Genomic DNA, 16,015 nt, shown 5'->3' on the forward strand with positions numbered 1-16,015 from the left:
GGTGATCACGTTACACGTCAGCTTTCTGAAATATGAAATCCCATGCGATTGCCAGGCAACGTGGCAGAAACACACTCCTTGTGAAGGAGCCAGGTGGAACTGGGACTCTCCAGGAGCCCAGCCCTGCTGCAGCCCACAGTTACCTGCTGGCAGCCAGCTCCCAGTAACTTCTGCTGGCTGGGAATTCATTCATTTTACAGGAATTGTGAGGCTGAGATAGTTATAATTTGTGCTTATGCAGACGTCCACAGAACTCACACTACAGTCTGATTTTATAAAAAAGGCAGAGGGGAGAAAAAAAAAATATTTCTACTCTTGAACCTGACTCCAAATCTGTCTTCTGCCATCAGAAAGATCAGTTTTTACTCAGTAGCTTGTAACGTAAAGGCTCTTTACCTCTTTATTGCTTAACTAGGTCAGTTTTAGGTTCAGATCTTGCTGAGGTGATGGTTTCCATGATTTTGGGAGTGTTCCTGAAGGAAGACCTGAGCTGTCATCACTTTCGTACGTGCCCAGAATTCATCTGATGAATAGGACGAAGAAACAGTACATTCAATAAGGTGGGATGGCAGCCTGAACTGGGGATGCCACTGAAATACAGGGAGAAGGATCTTCTGTTTAGCATCAAAGATTGGCCCTCCTCATGGGAGGTGAGGAAATGAAAAGCTTTCTCCAAGCTTCGGTCAGCCATGCTTTCCAGAGGCAATAGGAGAGGGAATGCAGAAAGAGTTGCGTCCTTTTAGAGAAGGGTGCAAGATGAAATGGCATAAATCAAATGGATGCACTTGTCTTTGAAGCCTTGAAACTTGCACTGCCTTTGGATGCATTTCATTTCCTCTCACACTTATATATGTGTAGATAAAAAAGGAGGGTATGGATGAGCTCGGTTTCACAGTGTCTCTAATCCAGGATTTGTTCTCATGTTCCCAGAGGCAAAAGGCAAATGCATTAAGCCATTTCAACACCTTATGTAGCCCCAATCTCAGAATTATCTTTACAGTTCAGCTGTTTTGTCAGCTGTTCCCCCTTTTTTAATTCACTGTACAGAATTTAATCTCTATTACAGGCAGAACCCACAGCAGTATCGCTGTTACAATGCATCTACCCACAGCTCAACACAAAAGGGAGAGAAAGTTATTAGATTACTGAGGGGAAAAATTGCCTTGGCAATTCTTCAGATGTTTCTTTCAGCATATGTTAGCTCTCATTCCTTCCTAACTTGGCCTTTATTCTTCTCTCATCTTTCCATATTCCTATCCCATAGCAATGCTGTCTCATCTCTCATGTGGTTACAGCATACCTGTGCTTGGGGAGGATGTGTGACCAAAGCAAGGTTCAGTTTGAAATCAGAGTGAGATACCTGGTAGCCCACAGTACTTCAGCCAGGAGAGCAAGCTGCTATCATGTTATCAATAATTTTAAAGCATTGGCTATCCTAGGCATATATGAAGGAGCAAGACAATTTTAAACTAATACAGAAACAAAGCTAAAACCATGAATGACAAGCAAAAAGATTTTTCTGATGTTCTTTTTTCAAAAAATAAGAGTTAATCTGATGTTTTCCTCCTTCAAATCACGTTCCTAAACATGATCTGGATTTCTTGACTCATGGTTCATGTGTAACTTGGAATGGGAACAGCAGCAAACACATTTGATACATTTTCTTTTTGCAGAGATGTGTGATGTGCAGAAACGTGTTCTCTCTATGACACTGTTCAGTGCTCAGTAAATTTACCAAAAAATTGCTAAAAATAGGCTTTGTGGCCCATTTTAAGATGAGAAGTAATTGAGAGATGCTGTAGAATGATCCTGTGCTTGCTCTTGACCTAAGAAAGACTACTTTGAAGTCTAAAAGATCTTTCAAAGCATTTGAAATGTTTGAAAGCCTTTTGAAGCTGTTTGAAAGAGTTAAAACGTTGTGCCTCCAATGTCATGTCCCTGGAGATGGAGTGCAGAGGTGGAAAACAGCTGGGAACGCGCTTCCCGAGTCTGTGTGTGCAAAGGGCGCAGTGCAGCTTCCCAAGGCTGCTGGCTGTGCTGAGCAGCCCTTGTTTCCTGTCCCCCAGGACGGTTTCACCCCTCTGGCTGTGGCACTGCAGCAGGGACACAACCAGGCGGTGGCCATCCTGCTGGAGAACGACACCAAGGGCAAGGTGCGGCTGCCGGCGCTGCACATCGCCGCCAGGAAGGACGACACCAAGTCGGCGGCGCTGCTGCTGCAGAACGACCACAACGCCGACGTGCAGTCCAAGGTAACGGGGCGGGCTCAGGGCTCAGGGCCCAGGGACAGCACCTTGCATCCCTGCCTCCTCATGGGGAAATGGAACAGCTCCGCTGGGGAAGGACAACTTGCTCCACCAGTATCACCAGTAATACCTTTAAGTTGGCAGTGTTAAGCTACACAGTAATGACAAACTGCTCATTTTTCCACTTTTTAGTTACGCCTCCCATTTCTTTGGTAACCAGCTTTTCCTTGTTATTTGCAAACCAGAAGCCACTGGAACGGAAGCAGGATCACTGCTTCCCTGTTAAATAGGATACTGGTTTATTGCCCACGGGAGCATAGGTTGTGTTTAAAGTTAATGCATGCTTGAATGGCTTTTCCCGTAATTAACAGCATAACTCATTTCAAAATAAGCAACGTAGTTCTTCGTTTTGCGGCCAGTCTTTAATATTGTTCCTCTTTTTCCCAAACCATGCTGCATCAGATGATGGTGAATAGGACGACTGAGGTACCGAGATCAACAATTTTTAATTACTCTTTCTGTTACTTATGATTATTTTCTCTGCTCTTTGCCAATATTTCTTTCTTATTTAGCAGTAAAAGTGAAGATATTACTTTTTCTAAATACATTGAAATTTGTGATTCAAAAAACTTACTCTTATTCATTCTTTCTCTTAGTATTTCTTTTTATTTGTGTCAGTATTGAAGGACATTTTTGAGAATTCACATCAGTTCAAAGAAGTCTGAAGCGAGTAATGGAGCTAAGAGAGGATAAAGATTCTTTTTTAGCTCAATTTCATTAATTATGAAAATGCACTCACTTGACATAACTAAATCAGGGTGTCTGGCTCAGCCAGAATAACAGTAAAGTTAATTTTCTGTCTTTTACAGTAGTAAATATAATCAAATTATCCTAGGTAAAAACTTGTTCAGGGTATCTGCTTATTTTTACCGTTGTTCTTATTACAATCTTTTCCATAAAGTTTTGCAAAGCCTTCAGGGACAGTGTATACTCAGAATTTACCTGCAGTAAATAACACATTTCTTCTTTGGATTTTACTTCCATTAAAAATCATGGGTCTGATTGGCTAGAACCAGGATTTCTCCCCAAAAGATTATTGCCACTTTTAGGAGAAGGAATGGTTCCCAAGAATGCAGTTGTTGTTTCAATACCTCCTTTTGAATAATGGAGTTTCTCTGTTGGAGGAGGGAATGAATTATGGATGCACGTGCCCATGGGAAGGTGCTTCCCTGTTGGTGTGTGCACACATGAGCAGGCTGCCAGGATGCAGCAGTGATATGAACTGAAGGGTGACAGCTTCTCTGGGCACCTGCTCCATGGGTATGTTCTTCCCTGTGGGAAACAGGAAGGGGCTTGCTACAGTGCCCGCTGAAGGAGGGCAGCACGTGCCCACGTTGCTTTGTTCCAGGAGTGGCTTACAATGGTGGTTTGGACACTGAGAGGAAGGAAACCTAGCTGAGAGCACGCTGTAGTCGAGAAGCCAGAAGTATTCCTCCCTTTCTGTAACTATCAGCAAGATCCAATCAAATCAGTGTAAAGCTCTCTAGGGAAACCTCAAAAGCAAGGCCCTTTCTACTTGAATTACTTATGAGAATGAAAGCTTGCTTTCTGTCCTAGTTTCTGAAAATTTAATCTTTTTTTATGTTGTTGTCAAGCGATTCTGTATCTAATAGCTGGAGCAGGTTTCACCTTCTAGTATTCAAAACACAGTACATAAAATGTGGCTTTTTTGATTTATAGGTGGCGAAGTTCCTTCAGATCCTTTGCGATCCAAATTGTATCTAAATATAAATAATTATGATTCTTTTACTATGCTGCTGAGTAGTTTGTCATGTAAACCAGACTCTTTAATTACATTTTGAGTAATTACTGTTTTTAAAAATCAAAAACAAACCAAAAAAACCCCAGAAGGAAATAGGTTGTCCATATTTCTATTTCTAAGAGCAGTACCATAAGAGTCCAACAACTTTTGTGGCTATTTACCCCAGTAAACAGATGCAGCCTGAAAGACCCATGTTGCTTCCGAATGGTAATAAGCAACTTGCTTTGTTTTCTTTAAGAATGGCTAATATATTAATATTTTCTGTGATGAAAACTACTCTTACTGGTCACCAGTGCAGGAGACTGAGTTGGGGATTGAAAGAAGGAAGCACTTTTGATAATCTCCCACCTGAAAACTGGCCTCTCTGCCTGAAAGGCTGTGCTCTAATATAGGTGGACACGGACTGGATAAAATTGACATCATGCATTTGTTGGCCAGCACTTTTAAAACCAAGTTCTAGTTAAATTGGTGATCTTGTAGAAGAAGATTTCCGTAACAAGGGCTGTTTCCCTTTGCAGAGTGGCTTTACCCCTTTGCACATCGCTGCGCACTATGGCAATGTCAACGTGGCCACGCTGCTGCTGAACCGCGGAGCTGCGGTCGACTTCACAGCCAGGGTATGGACTCACCCCTTCATCCTCTTGCTTGGAGTGGCCTACGGAAATGGGAGGGTTACTTTGGGTAACTCTTAGTCAAGAGCTGAGTGAAGTAGGGAGCAAAATAATGCTGAAGTTCTGCTGGGGTCAAAGAGGTCTTTTTTGCAGTAATTCTGAAAGGTTGCCTCTGTGCAATGCAGGGAGGCCTTGGGAGTTGTGTAACAGCCAGTATTCCCAGCTGGAGGAAGCAGGATCCTTCGGCTGATGCTCTCATAATGTGTCAACTCCCTTTGGCTTTCCTGTTCGTTAGATGTACTCTGGAAATAGATGTAGGATTGATTGTTTTTTCCAGTATTCAGTATTTGCTGTACCACTTTAATTTGATGTTGTCACGTACATTTCAAAACCAGAAAGTAGAGTATATAGCTATTATATAAATGCAATAGTAAAAGAGCTAATTAATCCTGACGAGTCTTTTATAGTAAACAACTGCCGAGTTACATAGTACAGTCTCTTTGCTGTTGCACGTTATGTAGTTTGAAGTGAAAACCTCTGGTAGTCTCAACCCAGCTCCCAGGTCCCAAGTTTGCTGTTTAATTTTGCCAGACACACTTTAAATTACTTCAGGGTTTTGCCTTCCAGACTGACTCCCTCCTGTTTCCAATCTGGAATAGCTGCTAATATTATCTCTCGCCTCACCCAAAGTGTTTTCAAGGACTTTCAGCTTACACAGCCTACACAGCCTACTACTCCTTTATGCTCTTGGCACTTCACAGGAAGGTTCCTTTGTGTAGGAGTGACGCATTTGTGTCCTCTGTGTACGTTGCAGTGATTGAAATGCATCGGTGTTTTGTGACTCTCAGCTCATTGGGACTCTGATACATGTTTGTGTATTTGTCTGGCCCTGGGGCTGCGATGTTTGCTGCTTGGGCAGATGCGCTGCTTCCTTTGTTCAAGGACCCCACAACAATGGAGAAGGAATCTTGCTTAGGAAGGAATTACTAACTCTAGCTTATATGGTGTGTGCCTAGCTCTGATGCTCTAGTACATTCTCGTTTATTCTCTACGATGTGATGGTCTCATTTCTTGTGATCCAAACCCAAATTCACCCCCATCACACACCTTCAGATCCATCCAGCTCATTGTTTGTTCTTTCCATGGTGTAGAATGGAATCACCCCACTGCATGTGGCTTCCAAAAGGGGAAACACAAACATGGTGAAGCTCTTGTTGGATCGCGGAGGGCAGATCGATGCCAAAACCAGGGTGAGTCTTTCTATTCCCTGATTATATTGTCCCTTCTGGGGAATGGACTGGGATTTTTTTCCTTGCTTGCTTTTGGGGATTCTTTTTGTGTGTTTGTTTTATGTAGACTGTTTTCTGTGTTATCAGACTAAAGAACAGCTGCTTACATCATGCAAGAAAAAGCTGATAAAACTGATGGTTTTTAGGGAATAAGCCTGTTAGTTGGTCCAACTTTGCATGACACAAGGTGATGCACAACAAAAGGAAATGGAAGGTCTGGATTCAGCTAAGCCTTTCAGTCGCCTGACTCCTAAATGCCTGTGGAAACTCTAGTGAGCTCTAGTGGGCTCAGTCCATTTTTATTGGAGAGCTGATATAGGGACAAGTAACCTCCTCAGTGCCAGCAGCCACATGTCCCTTCCCCAGACAAAGCATGGGGTATTAATTAGGTGACTTTCACTGGCTTCCTCCTCCCAGTTGTTCTCTTGAAATGTCACTCTGCCCTTTATTTATGGGTGATTTCGCAGTCATTCAGGGCCAAAAAAAACCCCCCATCATGTTGTATGGGCAGGGCTAATTATTTCAAATGGGATTTTGGAATCACCTGAGAAAACATTGTCATTTATTCAGACTGAGCTGCAGAGGGCTGGTTCTTGGGAGCTGCTGGTTTTTAGGCAGCTGGTCTGCAAAATTGCGTGTCCAAGTGATCAAGAGTGTTTTAGAACACAAAGCTGGACATGAGAGATTTTGTTTAACAAGATAGGAAGGTAGAAGATATTGCAGTCACCTACCCTTGGGAGTTGATTCAACCTCTGCATTTACTTGGATATTAATTACATCAACTATTTGTTGCTTCATAAGCTCTGAAGACGGTCGTGATTCTTGTGAACTCCATATGCAATTGTGGTTTTGGTTTCTGATTATGAAATGATATCTCACTATTTTTTTTTTCAAAACTACTGCTGATGGAAAAAGCTGCCTCGAGCAGGTGTGCAACAAATCACCCCTGCAGAAATTTTCCACAATAAACACCTAAAATCTCATGGAAAAGAGTAATGAAATGCTAATAATACACTTCAGTCAGGATATTCCACATGCTTCTAAGCACGTCATACAGAAATAGTTCATTTAGCCTGTGGAATGGCAGTATTGAATTCACCTATTTCCTGTTCAATATTTAGATATTGTTCTAGACAGGTTGACACAGGTGATTGTGAGGGATGTTTTGGATTTTAAGAGGTAAAGGTGTTTTCCTTTCCTTGCTCACCTGCAAAGGTCGAGTGCAGTTGTGAATGAATCTGAGAACACAGGATTTGCCCGGCATACATGGGAGGGGCCAATTTTCTCATTGTCTTGGCTCCCTGCCCTGTGTCAGCTGCTACGTGAGCTCAAAATATCAGCACAAAGATATCCCTGAAAACCCATACAGGTATCCTAAGGACCACATATTCCAGCTTGCACAGGCTCCGCAGCTTCCTGTCTCTTTCACCTTCCGCCTCCTCCCTGGTGGCGGCGATCGGTGGCGTGCGCCTCATGGTGGGGAAGATTCCAGAGCTTTGGTTTTTCTGTCCGTGTCTTTGTGTCAGCTGTTCAAGTCATCGTGCTGTGTCTCTCCTCTCCCTGTGCTCTGTCTACGCACCTTGTGTGCCTGGACCTGGCTGTGAGTCCGTAGGGTCTGGAGGAGGCAGGGATGAGTTGCATGTGCTCTGTCTGTGGCAGGATGGACCCGCCTGCCCCGCCGCAGTACTAACGCACCTTGCCTTCCCTGCTGCCTTCCCATTGCCTCCCAGGAACACCTGCCTTCTTCCAGTAGGTCACAGTCACTGCAAAACAGTGGAATTAAAATACTAGGATGTTTCACTGCCAAGTTCTTATGCTCCACACCACATCAAAATAAGCTCTTTAGTTAAAACAGTCCTCGCTGCTTTCATTCTGTTTATTTTTAGCTTGCTTTGTTACATGACATCTGATGCTGCATAAATTAAGATTCAATACTTCAATTTTGCAAAGTTAATCTGTGGAAGCTTTCTATGTCCGAAAATTTTCCACTGGAATGATTCTTTAGGAGCCCCTGTGTTGTCTAAAAATATAAATTAAAATGTATATTCCTCAAAGGGAGCAAATGATGCATCTGTCCTGCTGTTCCATAGTTAATGCACCATGTCAGAGGAAAACCCTGCTTTCTGCAGGAATTAGTATTTTTATTTTCTATACATTTCAGAATGCATTTGCTGAAATTTTATGGCATTTCTTACAAGGTCTTAAAAGTGTAGAAGTGCTGGTAAATCTCTTGACACACTTACATGTTATTTTAAAACAATTATTTTAAAATAATATTTTACTTATTTTTTTGGCAAGTTCTACCATTTTTTTCTCAACCAAGTCCTAATTAAGTTTTTATAATGCGCAATTTAATTTCTCTTTTATATTGTATCCAAAGCAGAAATGGAAACTCCATTGTCAGCTACCATAATAGGATACTTGTATTAGTACTATCTGTTAGAGATAGTATTATAATATTACATAATAAAAGAATACCGTCTTTAACAATAGATAATTATTATATGATAATAAAATATTAAAATATTATTTTAACATATATTATTATATAATACCTGGTGTATGTTTTGCAACTTCCATTTACATACAAGCCTTCCCTTGACTCTTGTTCACTAAATAATTAATGAGTAAAGTTTCCCATACTAAAATATTTCATATTCAAAATTTTAGTCAAACGTGTATTTTCTATGCGTTTACATAAGTAAGAATTTCAATGGCATAATTTTCTTTAAAATTTTAATATTTGGCCAAAATTCTTACCCATGCAATTTCTGACGGTTAGTTAGAGTTAGGGGATCAGAAAAATTGTGCAGAAATTTTTTCTCTGAAAGATGGTGGAAAGTTTAATTTATGATTAATTTTCTGTCAGGTGATCAATGGTAGTGTGGCAACTGCCACTTCTCACTTCGGGAGGCAAGGAAAGCATTTACAGCCTTCTTGGAACACACTAAGGATTGTTACAGGGAGAATTATTGTCAGCATTTAAAAGCAATTTTAGCATGGCCAAAATGCATATATTTCTATTTTAAAAAGTCCTCATGTAATGAAATCATTATAATAATGTACTTTCAGAATATGGAAGTGTTGCTGACTATTTCAGGGTTTTAGGAATATTCTTTCTGAATGCAGTTTTTGTATTATCTCTATTTTTGTCAGCTCTATAAATTGCAGGAGGAAAAAAAAGAGCAAAAATATGAGGCTTTTTCAGTTCTGCATGCTTTTTTGCTTTTAAAATGCAGTGTTATTCACAGGCTTTTATCACCTTGCTGGAATTTCCATTTTTGTGGGAGTAAGCAAACACCCTTCAAAGGGGGAGGAACACTCTCACCTGTCTCCGCCACTGAAGTTGTCACACATTTACTGTTTTTTCTATTCAATCTTGCCAACATCGAAATTAGATTTTTCTTGGTTTGGGACTTTTCTTGCGGGCTTTCATCCTGAATATTTGCAGCTGAATAAAATTTATGCAATGAAAGAGAGCATCTAGTCTTGGAAGGGAAAGCTTTTTGTGTGGGAAAGTAAGCACGTTGTGTGCCCAGAGCGTGGCAGCTGGAGCGGGGATGGGCGTGGGGATGGTGGAGGAGGTCTGGTGCACCATTTGCGTTGGAGAAGGGCCATGGAAAGAGGGAGGCTCAGCTGGAGCAGAAAGAAGTGTCAGGTCAGTCATGGAGATGAATGGTAGCCATGGGAAAACGAGGGAAACTGGGCGGTGCCACTCAGATTTGGTTGGTTTGGGTTGTTTGGTTTGGGTTTTTTTGTGGGGAATGTGCTTCAGATACCCCCTAACACTCATTCTGGAAACCTATTGAGATTTATTAGTAATAATACCTCCTTTTGCAGATCTGCATCCTGACAAAATAGGCTTGGCTCTGCTATTTTCATATGGGAGTGGTAACCATTGTAGCAGGATCCTCGCCCTGCCTTGGCACTGTGCTCTGTACAGTGTTTGTTCCTGCAGTAATGCTGCTGTGACATTTTCTCCTCATCTTCCTACATGCACAGAGCACTAATAATTCATCAGCTTTTGCTGTTCATAAAGCCATGTCAGATTATAAATATCACAATGCAGATATTTCCTATAAAAAATTCAGTGGCTTCATACCATGTTTACAAGGGAGTGGGAAGGGGTTTTGTATGGATTGTCTAAGCAAGTTGTATAGATAATGACTGTTATTTGGAGTTATTTATGTTACTATTTTAATACTCAAGCAAGCACATGGTATATTTTTTTCCTGTATTTTTCAAATTTGTGCTGTGAATGGCAGACCTGGAGGAATATTTACAGCATGTTTAATTATGCCAAGAGCTTAGAGCAAGAGGGAGACTCGCCTGGTTCATTTTTAAAGAGATGAGGTTTAGTCATAATGAAAAATGCACAAATTAAAAGCCCCTTATTTGCTGAGAAAATTTAGACAATTTTGCATGTTTGACACTTGGAATACTAAAATTTTACTTCACCCTTATGAAAATGAGAACATGCATGCAGCTGCAGTTTAGAATAATTCTTTGGTAACTTGGCCTTTGATGTTCATGTTTATCATCAGTTTTTGGTCTAATGAGCACTGAATGGGAGCAACTGCCTTGTGAAGGTGCTGCCCACATCATTTCCCATTAAAAATCCCTCAGAAACACAGCGCTTTTTTTGTGTCAGTGTCTCTGGTAAGCTGAAGGAAAGCATTTGTGCAATGACCAAACAATTAATCTTTCTAAGCCCTACAGTTAGGAGTCATGCACAGAATGCAGAATTAATTTTGCAGGTTAAAAAATGACCAGTGACTGATTTTCAAGGAAAAAAAGGCACAAGTTTACCTTCTATTTTGAGAACCATTTAAGAGAGAGTTAGGATTGATGGAATTTCCTGGCTTCCATGCACACGGAGGGAATTGTGTTGCCCTTTCTAAGGGTGACCCAGCTGTCGGTTACATCGCAGGGTGTGAATTAGGAGAGTACCACATACGGAAACAGCAGAACACCAGGTGTGGGGTGTCACTGGGGAGATAGAAACATTTAACTCTTCATTCCACACAGTCTGGGGTGAGGAGATAAATGCTGAACTTCTTTAAACATAAAATTGCTGAATTTATTGTCTCCTGGCACGGCAGCCTTTGTGTTTATGGGATATCCATTATCTGTGCTTCAAAGTCTGTGCTCATCTGACCCAGGGTTGGCTGTCCTGTCAAATGATGTTCCTGATGTATTGGTCGCTGTATGTTCTTCAATTAGCAAAAGAATGATTGAAAAAGTACTTAGGCAAACTCTTGCAGTTGATTTGAGGGCACTGAGGCTCATTGCAAATAGATAATCGCAAAATAGATAATAAATAATTTCAAAAAAGGATTCGTTTGGTACACCAGTGTCTCTTCATGTTGGCTTGTGTCAGCTTGCCTGCATTGTTTTCTGTACTAATTCTTCTACTACAACAGATTTCTCTCTGCACTTTCCCTCATCTTTGAATAAAACATACAAGCAAAAGAATTTTAAGTATTAAATATACAGTAATTTTAAAATATATTTGCTGTTTTCCTCAGAGCAGAAAGAGGAAAGGGAAGTGGCTTCTGTGGGAAGTCCACAAAACAGCTATGGCAGGGTAGAATAGGATAGGATATCTCTGCTTTTAAAGGGAACTGTAAATAAGAACGAAGTAGAAATAATGTTTTAAAATTATTTAGGCTTTTGTTTTAGCCAGACTTTCTTGTAGAGTTCATGTCCTTCTTAGCTTGTAGTTTTCTTCTTTTTCTCCCTCTCGGGATTTGTCCTGCTTTTTTTTTTTTTCCCAAGGATTCACACAATTCTTCTTCTTTTTTTGTTGTTGTTGTTGTTTTTTTAAATAGACTAACATCAAAGCCACCATGCAGATAGGGAAAGTGAACCTCCTACATTGAAGAAGTACACATTAAAAATGTAGAGCACGAGGCAGAAACTGGAAAGAAATAACAAATAAACACCTAGAAATGCATTTGGGATATGTCCTTACCTTAGTAAGGACAGTGGGAGTTATCTGTATGAATCTCTCTGGCAATGAGATGATAATATACCTCAGTTGTTCACAAAAAGATTTGGTTTAGAGGACTCTGAAGTTTCAGTGCATAAAAAACCAAGTAAAGTAGTTACGCCTCATTCTTCACACTGACCCCATCTGCCAGGTGCTGAAGGCCGCAAGTTCTGCTTTTGGGTTTGATCTTGCATCTGTTGAATTTCACTGTAAAGCTTCCGTGGGATTTAGGGATACCTCTGAGACTGTGAGCACCAAGGCACAACTAACCCCGTCAGTGTGTCTCAAAAGCCTCTGGGAAAAGTAGATAAGTGAGGGAGAAAAATTTCTTCTGCAGACTTCAGCACCTCGGAGCAGTGGAGCTTTGTGGTGCTGCTCACTTGGAAAGGGACTCTGTGCTTTGGGAACTGGGCATGAGGGAGGCTCTGTTTCTTGGAACTGCCTTTTGTAGAGTGTTACAGGGCTGAAATGAGGTTGCAATTGCAGTGGTATTGTGTAGTCCAGAGCTACTTTTAATTTAAAAACATAGTGATGCAGGTTTCCTCCAAATCCCAACAAGGTAAACAGTCTGTCTGTGTATGAAGCGGGGTCACCAGCTCATGCTTAGTGCCATGTTTTTGCAGTTCTGCTACTTTTTAAGTCTCTGTGTAATTCAGACCAGTATATTGTCCTTTTAATCAAGCTGTTACTGGATTCTTCAGTGGGCTCCTTAGAATAATAGCATCGATGTCACCCAAGATGAGCAGCATGTCTCAAAGGGAGAAGGCTTTTCTTGTGATTAAAAACGATTCCTGTTTCACCTTTGTAAAGCCACCTCTGTTGAGTGAGTGTTGATGACATCTCTGGGTGCATGTGTGAACAGTACTGAAGGCTAATGAGATGAAAGCTTGACTTTTCATATCCTACGTGTTACCTTTCTGTCATTCAGCACTAATTTTCTTTCGCAACCATTTTTCTAGCCTCATATTTATTTTTCTGCATAAAGTCCCAACTGTACAAAAGCTACATAGAATTTATTCTCCCATCTAAATTGTTCATCAACACATCTTTTACTGCCACTTCTGTGATCGTTAATAGTAGCCTGACCAAGTCTTTTGGTACAGAATGGTGTTTTGCAATGGAAAAAACCATTGTGGAGTTGGTGGTCTCACAGCAATTTTAGAAAAGAACTGTTAGCTCTCTGTTCACCCCTCAATCTCAGAAATGAAAGATTTGGTTCTATTTGTTTCTCTCTTTTTCTATTGTTTTAAAATCTTCTTTTTCTTGATGCCAGCTTAAAAGAAAAAGAAAATTCTATAGCAAATTTTCTAGTATGAACATTGCTTGTTTCATCCCTGCATCAAAAGCAATCCAAAGGACAAGGGTTGATTTATGGAGCATCCTCAATCCAGTAAGCATTACCCAGGGAGAGGCAATGCAGTCTCAAAGCCATGTAGAGAGGGGAGGGAGGGGAGGAGGCAGTGCATCCTCACATTATCCTCTTTGAGAAGAGATTTCAGTACACAACAGGCTTCCTCTCCCAAACAGTAACCTTAGAGTGTCCTTTACTGGTGCAAGGAAGAACAGGGGTGAAGCTTCACGTTGTGGAGCCAGCTTCAGCTAGGAGTCAGAAAAGGAGCTTTTTCACACATGTGGGGCTGCATTCCTGGAAGCTTGTTCCCCAGAGTTCCAGGATGGACAGCTGGGGACGTGCTCATTTGTTTTCTCTCCTTCTATTTTAAGGATGGACTCACCCCACTGCACTGTGCTGCACGAAGTGGCCATGACCAGGTTGTGGAGCTGCTCCTGGAGCGAGGTGCTCCACTGCTCGCACGGACCAAGGTGTGTGTGTGCCCTGTTAGAGCATGTGAGCACCTCTGTGTAACCTTCCACAGAACTTTCAGTGTCAACTGAGAGGACAAGGAAGAGGACAGGAACGTACCTGTCCTCCCAAAGGAGATGTATTAATGGGTAGAATGATCCAAAAAAAGCTTTTCTTACATAATGGGGCACTATCCTTTCCAAATATATGAAAAGCATACACTTGTTTGCTCCTCTCTCTAATACCAGACTACACACATGATGTGGAGTGTACTGCCAGCACTTCCCTTGTGTTGCTTCCTGAGACTGTAGGACACACAGATGTGGAAGCTGGGTCAGTCACTCCTGAGAGGTGATTCCTGGTGCATACTTCCTGATCCTTCATGTAAGATAACAAGGACACTTTCTCCTAATTGTTTTTACTTGGAAAATTATTTCAGTGTGTTCTTCCTCGTATCTGGAAAACACACATCTAGAATTAATGCATTTCTTACAAATTCTGTCTCTTTGGTGAAACTGATAAGAGGAAGATCCTTGTGTAATAGCAGAGCCCACTGAGCAGCACCTCACAACAACAGATGTCCTTCTTATACGTGCCCTAGTCTAAGTGGGGGTTACTAGAAGTTGCTGTTCTGTTCTCTTTTGTCACAGAATGGACTCTCCCCACTCCACATGGCAGCCCAGGGGGACCACGTGGAATGTGTTAAGCACCTGCTGCAGCACAAGGCTCCCGTGGATGATGTGACACTGGACTACCTGACTGCCCTGCATGTGGCTGCTCACTGTGGCCACTACCGAGTCACCAAACTCCTGCTGGACAAGAGAGCCAACCCCAACGCCCGTGCCCTGGTAAACCTGTCCCACCTGGCTCACGTAACAAAGCTGGCCAGTAGCTCTTACCAGGAAAGCTAAGTGAGAACTGTCAGCAAACTCCACAGCCTTAAATAGGTGCAGTAGCCATAGGGGTGTCACACCTGCTGGTTACCAGCGCTGTGCCTTGTATCCTTAGGCCCGGTCATGGAATACATCCTGTCGCAAGGGTCTGTAGTGTCAGGTCTGGAAGCTCTGCAGAGTCCCTAAAATCAGAGCTGCTTCTAGCTGATGTTGATGTATGCATTGGTGTTTTATTGAATTCATGGTGCAGTTTTCCATACCTGGTGTACAATACACGAATAATTTATGAGTTTTCAACTGATTCAGTTAAGTTCATTGGCATAGGGAAATCATATAAAAAAGCTAATATTTCTGCATTTATCAAATTATGACATTTTCCTCTCTAGGTGCCATTTTTCTTTCTTTGCAAAAAGCAGTTCTTACACTTACAAGACCCCAGGTATGATTCCTTTCACTCTCTGATCGAACCATTGCCCCTAATAAGAAGAAAAACATCACATTTGATTCTGGAAACATTTCAGGAGTCTTTAATGAATGTATCCAAAGCCAGTCAAGATTTCAGTTTTCTCTGCTAGGAACTGTTAGCTGCCTGGGAGTTCATGTACCAATATACTGCACTCTGTCAGGGAAGGAGAGAGTCTGTGAACACTTGAGATGCTCCTGAGTGGCCGGAGTTCGGCCATTGCCTGCTGCATTGGGGGCCTTCACAGAACTCCCACTGCAGGGCACTCGGATGCCTTCCCCAGCTTCCTGCCCACAGTAGGATCCACTGTTTTTCTGTGTAGGCTCTCCCTATCCTTTACTTCCTTGGAACTGACACCATTTTCTTCTGCCATCTCATTTTTCTTGGCCCTTCTATACCCGCAAATCCCATAGCCCCCTTTGCTTCCTCCTCTTGTACTTTTCTTGCTTTGTCTTTCTCAGTGCCATGTTCACTTGGTTGATCTTTTTTGACACTGTTTCCATCCTTTCTTGTTTTTCTCGCCAGTCTTCTGATTATCTCTAGCTGCACTTTTCCTCAGCCACCCACACATACCCCCTACATCTTCTTTCTTTCCTTCCATGACCAGAAGTATATCTTCTGTTCCCCTCCCTGTGAAACATCTGAAACAAAAGGAGAACACCCTCAGGCCTCTGCTCTCTTCCCATCAAACTGGTTTTCTCTCCCCCCCGCCACACTCATTTTCTCTCTCTCCCATCAGGGACTTGTCGCCTCTGGCTTGTTGATAGTGTTTAATACATTAAATGAAGCTCATAATTTCTGTTAGTGATACATTTTTTTCTGCCTTCTCCTCTCCCCCATCAAACTGTTCCCGACTTAAATAGAAGTAGCAAAATTAAATCAACTGAGGTGGTAAAAT

General features: G+C 41.7%; 1 protein-coding gene across 1 annotated transcript in view; it reads left to right on the plus strand.

The window, feature by feature from the left end:
- The window catches only part of ANK2 (ankyrin 2), a 139,328-nt gene that overhangs the window by 34,053 nt on the left and 89,260 nt on the right, over positions 1 to 16,015 (plus strand). Inside the window, 6 exon segments of the mRNA XM_039551201.1 lie at positions 2,067 to 2,252; positions 2,709 to 2,732; positions 4,587 to 4,685; positions 5,831 to 5,929; positions 13,683 to 13,781; positions 14,412 to 14,609. Coding sequence (XP_039407135.1) covers positions 2,067 to 2,252; positions 2,709 to 2,732; positions 4,587 to 4,685; positions 5,831 to 5,929; positions 13,683 to 13,781; positions 14,412 to 14,609 — 705 coding nt within the window.

Source organism: Corvus cornix, chromosome 4 (assembly GCF_000738735.6).
Source record: "Corvus cornix cornix isolate S_Up_H32 chromosome 4, ASM73873v5, whole genome shotgun sequence".
Classification (NCBI taxonomy): Eukaryota; Metazoa; Chordata; class Aves; order Passeriformes; family Corvidae; genus Corvus; species Corvus cornix.